The sequence below is a fragment of the Podarcis melisellensis genome (assembly GCF_964234715.1).
Source record: "Podarcis melisellensis genome assembly, chromosome: Z".
In the NCBI taxonomy this organism is placed as follows: domain Eukaryota; kingdom Metazoa; phylum Chordata; class Lepidosauria; order Squamata; family Lacertidae; genus Podarcis; species Podarcis melisellensis.
This window is the reverse complement of record NC_138547.1, coordinates 2,177,667-2,192,495: the sequence shown is the minus strand read 5'-3', so window position 1 is coordinate 2,192,495 and position 14,829 is coordinate 2,177,667. Positions and strand designations below refer to the sequence as shown.

Below are 14,829 nucleotides of genomic sequence, written 5' to 3'. Positions count from 1 at the left end.
CCACTGCATTTTTGTGTATAATACATTGCCATATTCTAGTGTTATTAGAGCTTTATAAATTGGAGTAAGCCATGCCCCTAGAGAATGAAGAGAGGTTAACAAAGAATCTTAACAGCTGATCGAAATGGTATCATGACTATTTAAGGTTTGGTATGTCATCTTTCTTACTTTGCAAGCAAGGGCTTGGTTGGTGTTAGGGAGCTGAGCTGGGTGGTCCCTTGGTCTGAGCTCACAAGGCAGTTCTTGTATTTTGTGAACCAGAGGTGGAGAGTGTGTGGCTCTCCGGGTGCCGCTCCCAGCACCCCAGCCAGCACAGCCAGTGGGCACAGATGATGGGAACTGGTGTTCCAGCAGTGCCCAGAGAGACACAGATACGCTACCCTTGCTTTAAGTGCACTCTTTTCTCATGCTGACTGAAGAATTCTGTGCAACTCATCAGGAATGTTTGCTTGCACAAGCGCCAATGAAACAAACAGGAGCTGTATAAAAACACAGCTATGTTCCTGCGGGAGCTTCCGTTAGGAGACTGTTTCTGCGTAGTAGTAGGGGCTAACCAGGTCTGCCTCCTCCGCCTCAAGTGTCCTCTGGCTGTTCTGTCAGCCTGTCTCAGCGGGAGAGATGGGAAGCAGAAGGTCCGTTTCATCAGCTTTGCTGGAGGCCCAGCACCACAGGGCACCTGCCCCTGAACTCTTCTCAGCTGCTCTTTATAAGAAATGGTCCTGTGATTCCTGCCTCCCACCCACTTCCCTGCCCCTTTCATCTTATTTAGAATGTAAGAATGCAGGGGCAGGGACTGTCTTGTTATAACTGATGGTATTTAAGACACTTTGGGGCTTTTTTTTAGCTGAAGAACTGGTTGCAAATACTCTAAATCAGTGGTTCTCAAAGGGTGTGGCAGGAGAAGATGGCAAGTGTGACGGCAAGATTCAAGGAGAATCAAAGAAACATTTAAACATTCTAGTATAGTATAGTATAGTATAGTACAGCACAGCACAGCACAGCACAGCACAGCACAGCATAGCATAGCATAGCATAGCAGTACCTTGGGTTACAGACACTTCAGATTACAGACTCCGCTAACCTAGAAATAGTACCTCGGGTTAAGAACTTTGCCTCAGGATGAGAACAGAAATCGTGCTCCAGCGGCAGCAGGAGGCCCCATTAACTAAAGTGGTCTTCAGGTTAAGAAAAGTTTCAGGTTAAGAACGGACCTCTGGAACGAATTAAATACTTAACCTGAGGTACCACTGTATAGTATAGTACAGAAATTGGGGGGGGGGAATACAACCAAGAACAGTATCCATGCCTCTCTTAAAGAGCCTTGGCTATTCTTCAACAGATCTCCACGACATATTGTTGTGAAGAGGGATTTTCAACACTGACAAATAAAGTGGTACCTCGGGTTAAGTACTTAATTCGTTCTGGAGGTCCATTCTTAACCTGAAACTGTTCTTAACCTGAGGTACCACTTTAGCTAATGGGACCTCCTGCTGCTGCCGCGCCGCCGGAGCACGATTTCTGTTCTCATCCTGAAGCAAAGCAAAGTTCTTAACCCGAGGTATTATTTCTGGGTTAGTGGACTCTGTAACCTGAAGCGTATGTAACCCGAGGTACCACTGTATGAAAGGTTAGAAAAAAAGAAAGGCTTCTTTGTATTGATGAGGAGACAAGATTTTGTTTGGTCTTTGTCAAATATAAATGAGATTAGCCGGCAAAAGCCAAGTTACACCTCACTGTGAGTTTGTGTATACACACTTAAGATACATATGCCAGAGGCTTATTTATATTTCAGGAATGGTTTATATTCTTATGTAGCTGCATTGTTTTATACTTCTTGGAGGTCCCACGATCATATTATAAAGTAGTTGTGTTCTATGTTGTAACTCAAGCACTGCTAGGAATTGTTCCTTCTTGTTTTCCGATGCATTTCTTACCAATATAAAATTCAGTGTGTTGCAAGCAAACTTTCATTCTGAAAGAGGAAAAAAGTTTGAGAACCACTTCTCTGAATAAATAAACAGCATTGCTTGTGCTTCTCCAGCTAAAGGGAAAGGCGGGGCACGTGTGAACATCAACACCTCTCTTGTTGAGGAGATCATTGGCTTGGATGAGGTGAATGAGAAAATGCGTTCTGTGGTCAAAACCCTGCAGGAGGATTTCAACAAAAACTTGAGCATCCGCACCTCGCCAGGTAAGTCACTCCCGCAGGTTTGCAGCACCTGCTCTGAAGCAGCAGCCCCCAGCTTCCCTACCTTGCCATCCAACATCTCCAGAGCTCTTCTCCAGACACAATAATTGATGGCTGCCCTTTTGATTCTTAACAAAAATGCTTTGCTTGCCCTGAGCTTGACCAGGAAGCATCCCTTCCTGCTAATAGCTTCCTGCAGGCAGTCACTGCAGAGTGGGAGATGTCAGAAGCATCTAAGCGAACCATTTGCAGATGTGATGACGAGGAGAATTGTCAGCTACCAGCGTGGCAGGAAAGGGGCAATTGCCACTAAATTAGCCTCTTGGAAATTGCCCTCAAGATGTGGGGAGGACCAGACTTATCTTGATGGACTGGCACCTTTGGCTTAAAACGGGGTTCTTCTGTAGTGAAGGACGGGGATCCCCTTCCTACAAACTTATATTGGTAAGCACCACGTTTGCAGGCCACAAGAGCAATCCTTGCCTCACTGATTTGATGGAGTTTCATAAGAAGAGCTTGGCTGAATTATAGAAAAAAATTAGTGACAGCAGTTGAGTGCAAGCACAAGACTTGGGCAAAGTGTGCAGTCCAGTGCACATTCACATGAGTGCAAGTCTCACTAAATTGGGTCGGCAAAGTTTTTGTGGCTTGGGCTGGTTCACAGTCCTGCGGACGCTGCGGTGGGCTGCCCCGCTGACACTGTGTGTGCATGCACACATGTGCAAAAGCTATTTCTGGCGCAGAAGAGGCGTGCGCAGCTTCCCATTGGCTGCAGGAAACCGGCCATCATCACGGAAGGTGATCAGCATCACGGAAGGTGTTCCCTGCTCTCCTCTGCGCCGGTTTAGCGCGGCGCAAGGGAGCCGACCAAGTGGGCAGCAGGGGTCCATGGGCCGGTTAAACGACCCCCATGGGCTGCTTGTGGCCCATGGGCCTTAGGTTGCTGACCCCTGCACTAAATACAAGGAGAATTGATTCTGAGTAGACATTAGCATTGTACTGTAAAATGTTGGACAAGCTGCCACAAAAATTGGCACACCTGCGCAGTCACACATCGAGCTTTTACTGTGTTAACGTGAATCTTATTGAATAGTGGCTCTTCCTGCTCAGTTTAATGTTTTGGTTTTTCTGTTGGCGCTGTGGGTTAAACCACAGGGCCTGGGGCTTGCTGATCAGAAGGTTGGTGGTTCGAATCCCCGCGACAGGGTGAGCTCCCGTTGCTTGGTCCCTGCTCCTGCCAACCTAGCAGTTCGAAAGCACATCAAAAGTGCAAGTAGATAAATAGGTAGCGCTCCAGCGGGAAGGTAAACGGCATTTCCGTGCGCTGCTCTGGTTCGCTGTACGCTGCTCCCTTGGCCAGTACGCTGTACGCTGTACGCTGCTCTGGAAGCTGTACGCCGGCTCCCTTGGCCAGTAAAGCGAGATGAGCGCCACAACCCCAGAGTCGGCCATGACTCAGGGGTCCCTTTACCTTTTCTGTTCCAGCATTTCCATTTAAACATTTCCAGAGAACCAGTGGTGGTGCAGTGGTTAGAGTTTCAGACTAGAATTGGGAGATACAAGTGTTCAAATCCTCTCACTTGGCTGTGACACTCACTGGTTGTGACTTGGTGCCAGTCACTGCCTCTCGGCGTAGCTTACCTTACAGTGTTGTTGTGGGGGTTAAATGAAGAGGGGAGCACCATGTAAGCCACTTTGAGGTCCTTTGGGGGAAAGGGGGGTATATAAATGAAGTAAATAAATATACTTCATATTTATAAATATACACACCCCGTCCGTCCGTCCTTACTTAAGTTTATCTGGCTGGAAGCATTCTGGAGCAAGAATCAAAAAAGCAGATTAACAAAGGGCCAGAAGGGAAGTGTCTGAAATTGCAATTACTGAGTTGTCATTCTGTGTGGGGCCCTGCCTAAAAAGAAGTTGGGCTGTTGCTAGTGAAAAGAGCTGTCAGTTGCCTGACCATTTGTCTATAAAAAGTGAATATCCGGTCATTCAGCAGGCGGGGTTCTATCTAGCTTTAGTCGTACACAGTGTGGATCCAGTGACGTCAAGCAGCATGGCTCCATTCGTTTCTGTGGGGCTGCTCTGAAAAGACTTTAGTTGTACACATCCCTTAGATCCACTTAACATTTTAGAGTGGTTAATTAGTTAAAACGTTGACATTCGTGTAAATTAGTTACTTAGCCTCTGGTCTCTTTTAGCAAGGTAAGGAAGAACAGCAGCCTACCTCACATATAAAAATAGAATAAAATGAGAAGGAGCTGGTAGTCGGACATTGGGGTGGAAAAAGTAGCTAGTCAGAAAACACTGTCTCCATCGGAACAACCCCCTCCTCAGTTCAGGGGTGGGGATCTTTTTTGGACAAGTGTTGGGCTTTGGTTGCCTTCATCACACTGTTCTGCTGTTCTGCCACTGTTGGTTTACTTATAAATATATTTGCATACTGCTCTATCGTTTAAAAATCATCAAAGCCGTTTACAGCGACGAAAGCATAAAGCCATGCAGCAAAACACTGAAAAGGCCATAGAAACATTGTTGGCCTTTGGTTTTAGATAGCTTAGTCCAGGGGACCTCCAATTCTGGAGGCAGAACTGTGATGATGCCTCTTGCTTCCCTGGGTGGACGTGTGTGTATATGTATATGTACATGTAAGAGTACAACCCCCCTGACTTTCGCATGGTGGGAATGTAGCCTGCTGTTCAAAGGGAGGAGTCAAATAATTGCCCTGCTCCCTTTTGCCTGCCTCTCCACCCACCCATTCACAACGCACAGCCCTTGCAATTGAAAAGGTTGACCACCCCCAGTATAGAACTGCATGACGTTTGGGCTGTTTCCATGCTGTCTTTGCTTCCACCAGCACCCAGATGCTGACATGGCTTTGGCATCAATGTTCCTCTTGTTCCAGGGGCTCTGGACCACATCACTGTTGCAACCAAGGATGGGAAGTTTCCCTTAAGCCAGCTTGGGCAGATCTCCCTGAAATCCCCGCAGCTCATCCTTGTCAACATGAGCAGCTTCCCAGAGGTACGTGGACAACCCTTGATGGACTTCTGCATGGAGGGATTGAGAACTGCATGAGCCAGAAAGGAGACTAAACTAAGGCAGCCATGAATTCACCAGGTGACCCCAGGAGCTGAACACTCCTCAAGGGGCCAGGAACAATACCCAGGTAGGACTGGGAGAGTTCCTTGCCTGGAGCCCAGAAGAGCCATTGCTGCCAGCCAGTGTACTGAGCTAGATGGACCCATGGCCTGATTCAGCATAAGGCAGCTTCCTATGTTCTCACCCTTAGCTGAAATGAAGGCTTAAGTATAACGGCCATCGCAGCTGATATTATTCATCTTGCCTTTCCCACACTGTTGACATTTAGAGTTGTAAGCTCCTTTTGGGCAGAGCCTTCTTTTGGTGCCATGCTTTAAAGGTAAAGGTACCCCTGCCTGTACAGGCCAGTCTTGCCAGACTCTAGGGTTGTGCGCTCATCTCACTCTATAGGCCGGGAGCCAGCGCTGTCCGCAGACACTTTCGGGTAACGTGGCTAGCGTGACAAGCTGCATCTGGCGAGCCAGCACAGCACACGGAACACTGTTTACCTTCCCGCTAGTAAGCGGTCCCTATTTATCTACTTGCACTTAGGGGTGCTTTTGAACTGCTAGGTTGGCAGGCGCTGGGACCGAGCGACGGGAGCTCACCCCGTCGCGGGGATTCGAACCGCCGACCTGCGATCAGCAAATCCTAGGCGCTGAGGTTTTACCCACAGCGCCACCCACGTCCCATGCTTTAACAACAATAAAAAACATGTGAACTGCCTTGTCAGCATTGGAGCATCTCTGTAATTTTGTAAGCTTTCCTGTTTCCAAGGGACCCAAAGGTTCATTTAGTCCAACCCCTGCAATGCAGGAGTCAAGGCTCCCATCCTCCATGACTCCAAAACATTCTGTGGATTCAGCAGGGACCCTATTTCTTTCCATCTCCCCTTCTTTTGTCCTTTTATCTGTTTTTCCTCCAAGAGTGAGTAATGCTGGCAGGGGTTGATGTGAGTTGTGGCCCAAAGACTCGCTGGAAAAGACTGGAGGAGAGGGCTAGATGGAGCTGTGATTTGACCCTGCATAAGGCAGCTTCATATGTCTAGGTGGTTGCAATGGTACCTCAGGTTACAGACGCTTCAGGTTACATACGCTTCAGGTTACAGACTCCAGAAATAGTGCTTCAGGTTAAGAACTTTGCTTCAGGTTGAGAACAGAAATCATGCAGTGGCGGCACAGCAGCAGCGGGAGGCCCCATTAGCTAAAGTGGTGCTTCAGGTTAAGAACAGTTTCAGGTTAAGAATGGATCTCCGGAACGAATTAAGTACTTAACCCAAGGTACCACTGTACTGCAAAAACTGTTGAGCTATATGGGGTGAACAGGTTTTCAAGTGACCAGGTTTGACTTCAGTGTTCTTCATGATGTTTGCTTTTCCCTTGAGTAACGAAACCAGAATAAATTATGCAGGAAGAAGAGGTGGGTTGTTTTTTTTAAAAAGAGAATGAACAAACTGACAACCCGTGTCTGAGAGAGCAGTAGAGACAAAACCCCCCACTGCTTTTCGATCAACCTGGTATCATTTTATTACATTTGCAACATCAATAGAACAGTCACAGGCCTTTGGCAACTTGTGGAATTATACCTTTGTTTAAAAACTGAAATGGCTCAGAAGTTCAAGTTAATTAAATAGACTGCTGGTGCTTCTGGTGGTGGCTTAGGTTGGGCAATATATCAATATAGCATCCAAAACCTGTTTGAAGTCCATATTGTTAATCGGTTTCATAATTTTTGACCTGGCAATATATCACAAATCGTGTGTGTGTGTTTGCTATGCAAAAATCACCATACAGGAAAAACCGTGAAGCCAGCCAATGCCTCTACATAGATCATGACGTCTGAAATAAGAATGGAGCTATCAGTATATCATGATGTTTAGCTAGTGATATATCACAATGTTGAAAACCAGCTTTCACCCAGCCCTGGTGGTGGATTTCTTTCGATATTGACTGTTGCTTGTAAAAATAAATGAAAACAATTAAAAGTTGGGGGGGGGAAGGATGATAATAATTTAGACAGGTTTCTTCCTTTTGCACAAACTATGCAGGGTGTAGAATACAGATTTTGAAGTTCAGTATGTAGACTGCCTGGGCACAGCACAGTGTGTGTGCAAGTATTTTAAAAATAGGCCCCCGGAAGGCCAAAGCTGCCCCCTCCACATTGCCTGTCAAAGGGGCTGTGTGCCTTGTCTCATCCTTGCCTGCCTCCCAGCTCTGGCTACTACAGATGGGGCTGGCAGCTTTCAGATCCTGCCTGAAAATCCACAGCTGTGAAAAACAGGCCTTGTGCTAATCCCCGTTATTTTCACACTTGCCTATGGTTGCAATGTGGAACGAGTTAAAATGATTTAACTCTTGCCTCTAAGCTCCTGCTGCATGAGATCTTTGGCACGCAGAGTCAGACCCTGGAATCTTTCATCTGCTTTTGGCCTATGTCTTGCAAAGTCCAGAGTCTCCTTCCACCAACATCCCCTTGGGAATTCACCTTAAAAAAAAAAAATCTGTATTGCCTCAAACCATCAAAATGGTTTTGGTTTTCCACTTTTGGTTTTCTTCCTCCCTTCCTTAGCTGCTGACCCCCCCCTTGCCCTCCCCCCACAGCCACTTCACTGATACCTCAATACTGGGGATGAGGGAGGGGCTGCAGTTTGCAATCCAGTTTTGATCAAAGGGGCTTGCGCTGTTGTAACTTCCTGGTTTTGCTGGTAAGCGAACTAAATGTTTCCATGTTCTGTCAAGATGGATTGCTTCCATTGATGGAGAGCTCCGGCATTTGGTAATAATTATTTGCTAATTCCCTCCGCCTTTTTTATCTCAGGGTGGTTTTTTCGTTTTTGTTTTTTGCAGAGCGCAGCTGCAGCTATCAAGGCGATCCGAGAGAGCGGAATGAACCTGAACCCGGAAGCAGATGGCCTGATCATTCGCGTGCCTGTTCCTATGTAAGTAACCACAACAGCCGTCTCTCTTAATTTGGCGACCCCAGTGGGGGAACGCGATAGCGCTGGCTGGCTTTCCTGGGCAACCCTAGCTTTGCACCCTGGATTTCTTTTATGGAGTTGAAGGGATTAGCTGAAGGAGTGTTTTCTGTCATGTAAACCTCTCTCTGTGTTGAGGTTCTCTGGGTTCCTCACACCACCACTTGCAGCCCAAGCGATTGGAGAGAGGCCTTTCTCAGCAGCAGCACCCAGACAAGGAGATTGCTGCCAGCTCCAGATTTCAGTATGCCTTTGGGCAAGGTGGTCTCTGTGAATCCCCTTCCTCAAGGGAGTCCACCTCTTGCTTTGTTGTCCAGGACACAATGCGGTCCTTTCCCAGTTCCTTGTACAGCTGGCGCCCACTGAGCTGGCCTCGCTTCTGAACTGACCAATGCCAGCAGTGAAGAGGTTTGAAAATGTATGATGGAGAGATGCTCTTCCTCCCCACCCACTCCATCACCTTGTTTCACCAGAGGTAAAGCGACCCCTGACTGTTAGGTCCAGTCGTGGCTGACTCTGGGGTTGCAGCGCTCATCTCGCTTTACTGGCCAAGGGAGCCAGCGTACAGCTTCCGGGTCATGTGGCCAGCAGGACTAAGCCGCTTCTGGCAAACCAGAGAAGCGCACGGAAATGCCGTTTACCTTCCCGCCGGAGCGGTACCTATTTATCTACTTGCACTTTGACGTGTTTTTGAACTGCTAGGTTGGCAGGAGCAGGGACTGAGCAACGGAAGCTCACCCCGTCACGGGTATTCGAACCGCCGACCTTCTGATCGGCAAGCCCAAGGCTCTGTGATTTAACCTACAGCGCCACCTGCGTCCCATAAGTTTCACCAAAAACATACCCATAAAGGCTGGTTGTTTATGTATTTATTTGGTTTCTGCATCACCACTCCTTCCACATTGGAGCCCTGGGCTGCATACAACATAACTAGAACAGCATCAAAGAATGGCAATGGGCAGTAGCTTCCAGACTGGAAAGAAAACTGCCCTCTGAAACACACTTAATAATTCCAGCGTCATCAATGTAATTTAACTTAGGTTCTATTCAATAGCACAGCACAATGAACAGTGCAATGGGTGCTATTTACAGATGAAACCTTACGCAGTCCAAAAAAGCAGTCTTTTTAAAGGAGTAGATTTGATTCTTGGGCAATTGATTAGTGGGTGATAGACAGTAACTAAGGACCTTAGAATAGCCCTGCTGGATCAGACCAAAGGGGGCCCAGCTTCCTGTTCTTACAGTTCTCCAGCCATGGAGGCAGAGCCGAGCCATCTAAGTTTTATCCTCCATTAATTTGTGTAATCCTCATTTAAAGTCATCACTGCCTCCCGTGGGAGAGAGTTTCATAGTTTCAACTATGTGCTGCATGAAGAAGTGACTTAGTGGAACCTATGTTTGCAGAGCAGTCTACCTCAAAAATAAGAATCTATGGGCAAATAGCAAAGGAGGGTCACGCTGGAGCTGGCCACTTTGGAAACTGACTGCTGGGCAAGAGGGGTCTTGACTCTGGTCCAAATTTCAGCCTCCAAATTTCCCATGGATAGTATCAAGAGGATAGTATTTGATGGCCTTGGAGAAGGTGACCAGACGGGATAATGTTGGGTATTAGATTAAGCATATCATACAGTGTTAGTCCTACTCTGCGTAGAACCATTGTACTTGATGGCCGTGGCTAACTTGAGTACATTAATCTTATTAATTTCTTCAATAACTATGCCATTGTGATGTAACATCACCGACACTTTGTTTGATCAAACTTACCTTTGTTGATATCTACAGGAGCCTGGCTAAAGGAACTTTAAAGATTGAATCTTCCTTTTGGACACAATTTGAATGAGTTTTCTGTTTGTGGCTTCTGTAGTAGATCTTGTACCTTGTTCTCTCAATTTTTGGATTATTAATATAAGATTTAGAACATAGAATGGTTTGGCAGTGTTTTGTGTGCCGCTTATGTGCTGCTTACTTCATACTGGTCTACATTGTGATGTTTAAGGCAACTTTACTTGGCCCCGGGGGACTCACAAAAGTGGAGCCCTCAGCCCTACAAATTACACAGGCTTCCTCCCCTTGCCTTAGCTTTATACATACGTAGAAATTATATCCCTTTCTCAAGGCAAAAGCATGCCTTCGTCATCAGAGCTAGATGCCAGATTTGGTGAGAAGAACAGGTCAGCTCAGGGCTGAGTTTTTTCCTGCACAGGAGTAATTGACATTCTTCATGCAGTCTAAGTAAGCAAAGCCGTCTATCTTAACAATATCCTTTCACACCCTCTTTTACATCTCTTAGGCTGTCTATCAAAGCATAGAGTATAATTCCCACTACAAGGGCAACTCTTGAGTAGAACTTAGCAGGGATGCAGCCCAAAGTCCCGAAAGAAGCCTTAATAAAAGCAACCTCCCCACTCGCCTTGGCTCCTCCATTTCCCTGCACGTGGTAGGAAATCCAGCTTTTGGGTTCGGGCTCTGCAGCAAAGGCCTTCAGGGAAGCTCACCGTAGCAATTTCACAGGCATGTAGCCAAGGGCTGAGGGACCTGGGCTCCCAGCTCTTCTCAGCACCGGCCAGCATGGTCTGAGGTTGGGGGTGAGGTCAGCTTCTCTTCCCATACCCCGGGTGCAGGCAACATTAGGAGAGATCAGCCTGAAATTAGTGCGGCCAAGCGCTCATGGCAGAGAGTGGCCTGCGCATCAGCATTTTTGCTTTGGCCGATAAGATCCTGCTCTGGTTTCCGCAGCTCCTCCTGCTCTCTTCTTCCTTTCTCTTCTCCCTGCCCGGTTCTCCCCTCCCCTCAACTCCCCCCCCCATGCAATCCTGAAGGAGGCTGCTATTATCCTCCTAATTGCTGAGGATTTCGGCTGGGTGCACAGCAGCCTGATTGTTAACACACTCCCAGATCATCCCCTGGTTTGAATTACACAGGAGGAGGGAAGAGACCCAGGAGGAGCGGAAAGGAAGGAAGGCAGGTTCCAATGTTACTCTCACATCTCCTCCTTTGTCGCAAGGCCACGCTTCTCCCTCTGCTGCCCCATTTCCTGCCCCCAATTGCAGGGTGTAACCAAGGCTTTTTTCCCTAGAACTTGCTGAGCACCCACCCAAAGTCGTTGAAAGAAATTGAATATCTTTCTTGTGGCACACATACTGTGGAACTCCCTGCCTATTGAAACCAGGCAGGTGCCCCTGCTCCTTTCAGTGCCTGCCTGCCCAGACATGTAGAATGCTGTCATGTGTTTTAAGTTTTTAGTTCATTGTTGGTTTTACCTTTTGAAAGTTTTAAAGAATTTTTACTGAGAATTTTATTGTTTTATTTTCCTTGTAAGCTGCTCTGGGTTTGTTTTTTGTTGTTGTTAAAACAAACCTGTTGGGCATACATTTTATGCTTTAAATGAATAAAATAAGGCAGCCAGTGTCCTCCATGTGTTTGGGGCTACAGCTTCCATCAGCCCCAGCAAGTGCAGGGAAGCATAGAAATTGCCCGGAACATCTGGAGGGCCTCAGCTTCGCAAAACCTGCCATGTGAGGAACCTTGCTCTTCCTCACCTGTCGTTCTTGTCTCCCTCCACCTCTCCCATAAAACCTTTATCTCCTAAGCACAATTTTCCCTGTCGCTCAAGGCTTCCCCCCCCACCCCGTTTTCAGGGCCAACCAGATTTGCATCTGCGTACACATTCAGAAACCTTTCTAATCCCCTGCTCCAGTAGCCTTGTAGCAATTCGCCCACACGTTTATTGAGAGTGGTTTTCCTGACATTTCCTTTTTATATTACATTTAATCTTATCGTTGCAATTTATTAATTGCCTTCTAAACCACCATCCCACAGCAGATTACACGTAAGATAGTTGAAATGATTTAAAACACAGAACCAACAAATACATTCAAAACAAGACAAAAACCCTAGATGTAAGAGGACACTCATGGTAAAGACCCATCGATCCAGCTGAGGATTTGAAAGTGCACATAGCAGGTGCCTGTTGCATCGCAACAGGTACGTGATTCCACAGGGCAGGGGCAGCCACACTAAAAGCCCTGCTCCAAGTTGCTGCAGAGTTGGCTGCTGAGGTCTTTGGAACTTGAAGGAGACTCCAGTGATGTCCTAGGTGCATAAGGGGTAAGCAGTCTCTCAGATAACCTGGTCCTGAGCTGTATAGGAACTTATATGTTTAGTACCAACACCTTAAACTTGGCCTAGTAGCAAATTGTCAGCCAGTGCAAATCCTGCAAGCAAGGACTGCGATGCCTCGAGCACCGCCTTACCCCATATGGACCAACCTGGACCCTGTGATTATCACCTGAGGTCCTTTGTGTGCCTCCTGCAGGGGAATTTCTGGAGGGTGGCAACACAAGAACAGACCTTTTCTGTGGTGGCTCCCTGCTTGGGGGGTGTCACATATTTTGGGGCCATGCAGAAACATTCCTCTTCTCCCAGGCTTTTGGTTAGTTAAGCAATCTATGGCCTTTAAAACTGTGGGTGGGGAGGTGTTGTAGTTTCTGTTTGTTACTATGTCAATGTGTTTTTGTATTGCAAACTACCCTGTGATCCTCAGATGAAGGGCGGTATGGTAATTTAATAAACAAATAAATGAGAATTGCCCCCACAATCCACTGAGCCGCCATTTTCTGTACCAGATGCAGCCTCCGGGAAAGCCCCGAGGGTAGCTGCACATGGAATACATCGCAGAAATCCAGTGGTGAGGCTGTGAGTGCATGAGCAGCTGAGGTCAAAGACACCCTTTGCTTACTGTTTGACTAGGGTCACCCGCGAGCACAGAGAGAACCTGGTCACTGTGGGAAAGCAGCTGACAAACAGAGCGAAGGAGTCCCTGCGGAGAGTTCGCGCCGAGGCCATCAGCCAGACTAGGAAGGCCAAAAGCTCCACGTCAGAGGATACCATCCGGTTGATAGAGAAACAGGTACTAGTTGATTGATGGGCCATTTTCTAATACAGTGGTACCTCGGGTTACAGACGCTTCAGGTTACAGACTTCACTAATTCAGAAATAGTACGTCGGGTTAAGAACTTTACCTCAGGATGAGAACAGAAATCATGCAGTGGCGGCACGGCGGCAACGGGAGGCCCCATTAGCCAAAGTGGTACCTCAGGTTAAGAACAGTTTCAGGTTAAGAACAGACCTCTGGAACGAATTAAGTTCTTAACCTGAGGTACCACTGTATTCTAATAATTTTGATGATCGCGTTACTGAACCTTGTTTGACTGGGTATGATTTTGCTTTTACAGTGGTACCTTGGGTTACAGACGCTTCAGGTTACAGACTCCGCTAACCCAGAAATAGTACCTCGGGTTAAGAACTTTGCCTCAGAATGAGGTGGCACAGCAGCAGCGGGAGGCCCCATTAGCTAAAGTGGTACCTCAGGTTAAGAACAGTTTCAGGTTAAGAACGGACCTCCAGAACGAATTAAGTTCTTAACCCGAGGTACGACTGTACTATATTATTATTATTAATTATTTATTTATTTATTTATTTATTTAGTATTATATTTAACCCTGGAACGCATCTGGACCTGCTCCCACATCAAAAGCCAGCCTGTCAGGCAGAACTCAGGAGGGGAGAGTTATGCTTTTGCACTTGAACCTGCTTGCTTACTTCTCACTGTGAGAACCTCTCCACTATGAATTTGTCTATCCCTCTTTTCAAGCCATCCCAAGTTGGTGGCTCATCACTGCTCCTGTGGGAGTGAGTTCCATAGTTTTAACTGTGTGCGGCATTACAAAAAAACCACTTAGGTGAAATCCACACACATATAAAAATGCTGTGAAAATGCTTAAAAAAAAAAAAGTTTTGAAAACTATATTCAATTTGCCATAGCTCACTATCGCCATCTAGTGTCCCATTTGTGTGTTGCACTTTACAACACAGTCAAAATGTTTTATTTGCAGCTGTATAGCTGAGTCCTTACTTTCATCTGTCATGAACTTACAAACATTCAGCTTCCTTGAATGTCCGTAATGTTTTGTTTAGTTTTTTTAAAAAAGTTGCCTGCATTCACACACTTTTCTCCCCCTGCAGATCCAGCAAATGGCAGAGGACACAGTAGCCGAAATGGAGAAGCTGTTGGCAGCAAAGACAAAAGAGCTGCTTGGTTAGCCTGCTTATGGGAGATTTCAAGTCATCTGTCACCAGGAGGAGTTTTCTACCCATCACTGGACTCTCACAGCCTCTTGTGTGGCTGCAGCATTTTGGCTCCCATCATGTGTGAGGCTCTTTGGATCGGGTCTACGATCATCCCTGCCGCCCTCCCTAAGACTTTGGCATTGGCCAGAAAAATTGTGTTGGCAACTTCGAGGGCAGCTGGGGCTGATGAAATTAATACGGACAAGGTTGCAGCCCCACTAAAACCTGGTTGACGTAACCACGTAGAGTGGTGGTTCTTGGAAAGAGAGAGAGTGTGCATCATCAAAAAGGATTTTTTTTTCCCTAGGAGCAATCACATTTTGGATTGTCGTTGACCGCCTTGGCCATTTTCACTCGCTTGTAAACTTTGTGGGAGGAGGCAGCAGAGGCCAGGCGTCTTCACGAACTCACAGGGAATCTTGTACATTAAATAAAGCACCCCAGGAGGTATGAAGTA

General features: G+C 46.8%; 1 protein-coding gene across 2 annotated transcripts in view; it reads left to right on the top strand.

The window, feature by feature from the left end:
• The window catches only part of MRRF (mitochondrial ribosome recycling factor), an 18,824-nt gene extending 3,995 nt beyond the window's left edge, over positions 1–14,829 (top strand). For both annotated transcript variants that reach the window (XM_081896632.1, XM_081896633.1), the window contains exons 3-7: positions 2,042–2,191; positions 5,094–5,212; positions 8,116–8,207; positions 12,993–13,152; positions 14,268–14,829. In XM_081896632.1, the coding sequence (XP_081752758.1) occupies positions 2,042–2,191; positions 5,094–5,212; positions 8,116–8,207; positions 12,993–13,152; positions 14,268–14,345 (599 nt within the window). In that variant the 3' untranslated portion in view covers positions 14,346–14,829. The remainder of the gene's footprint in view (positions 1–2,041; positions 2,192–5,093; positions 5,213–8,115; positions 8,208–12,992; positions 13,153–14,267) is intronic.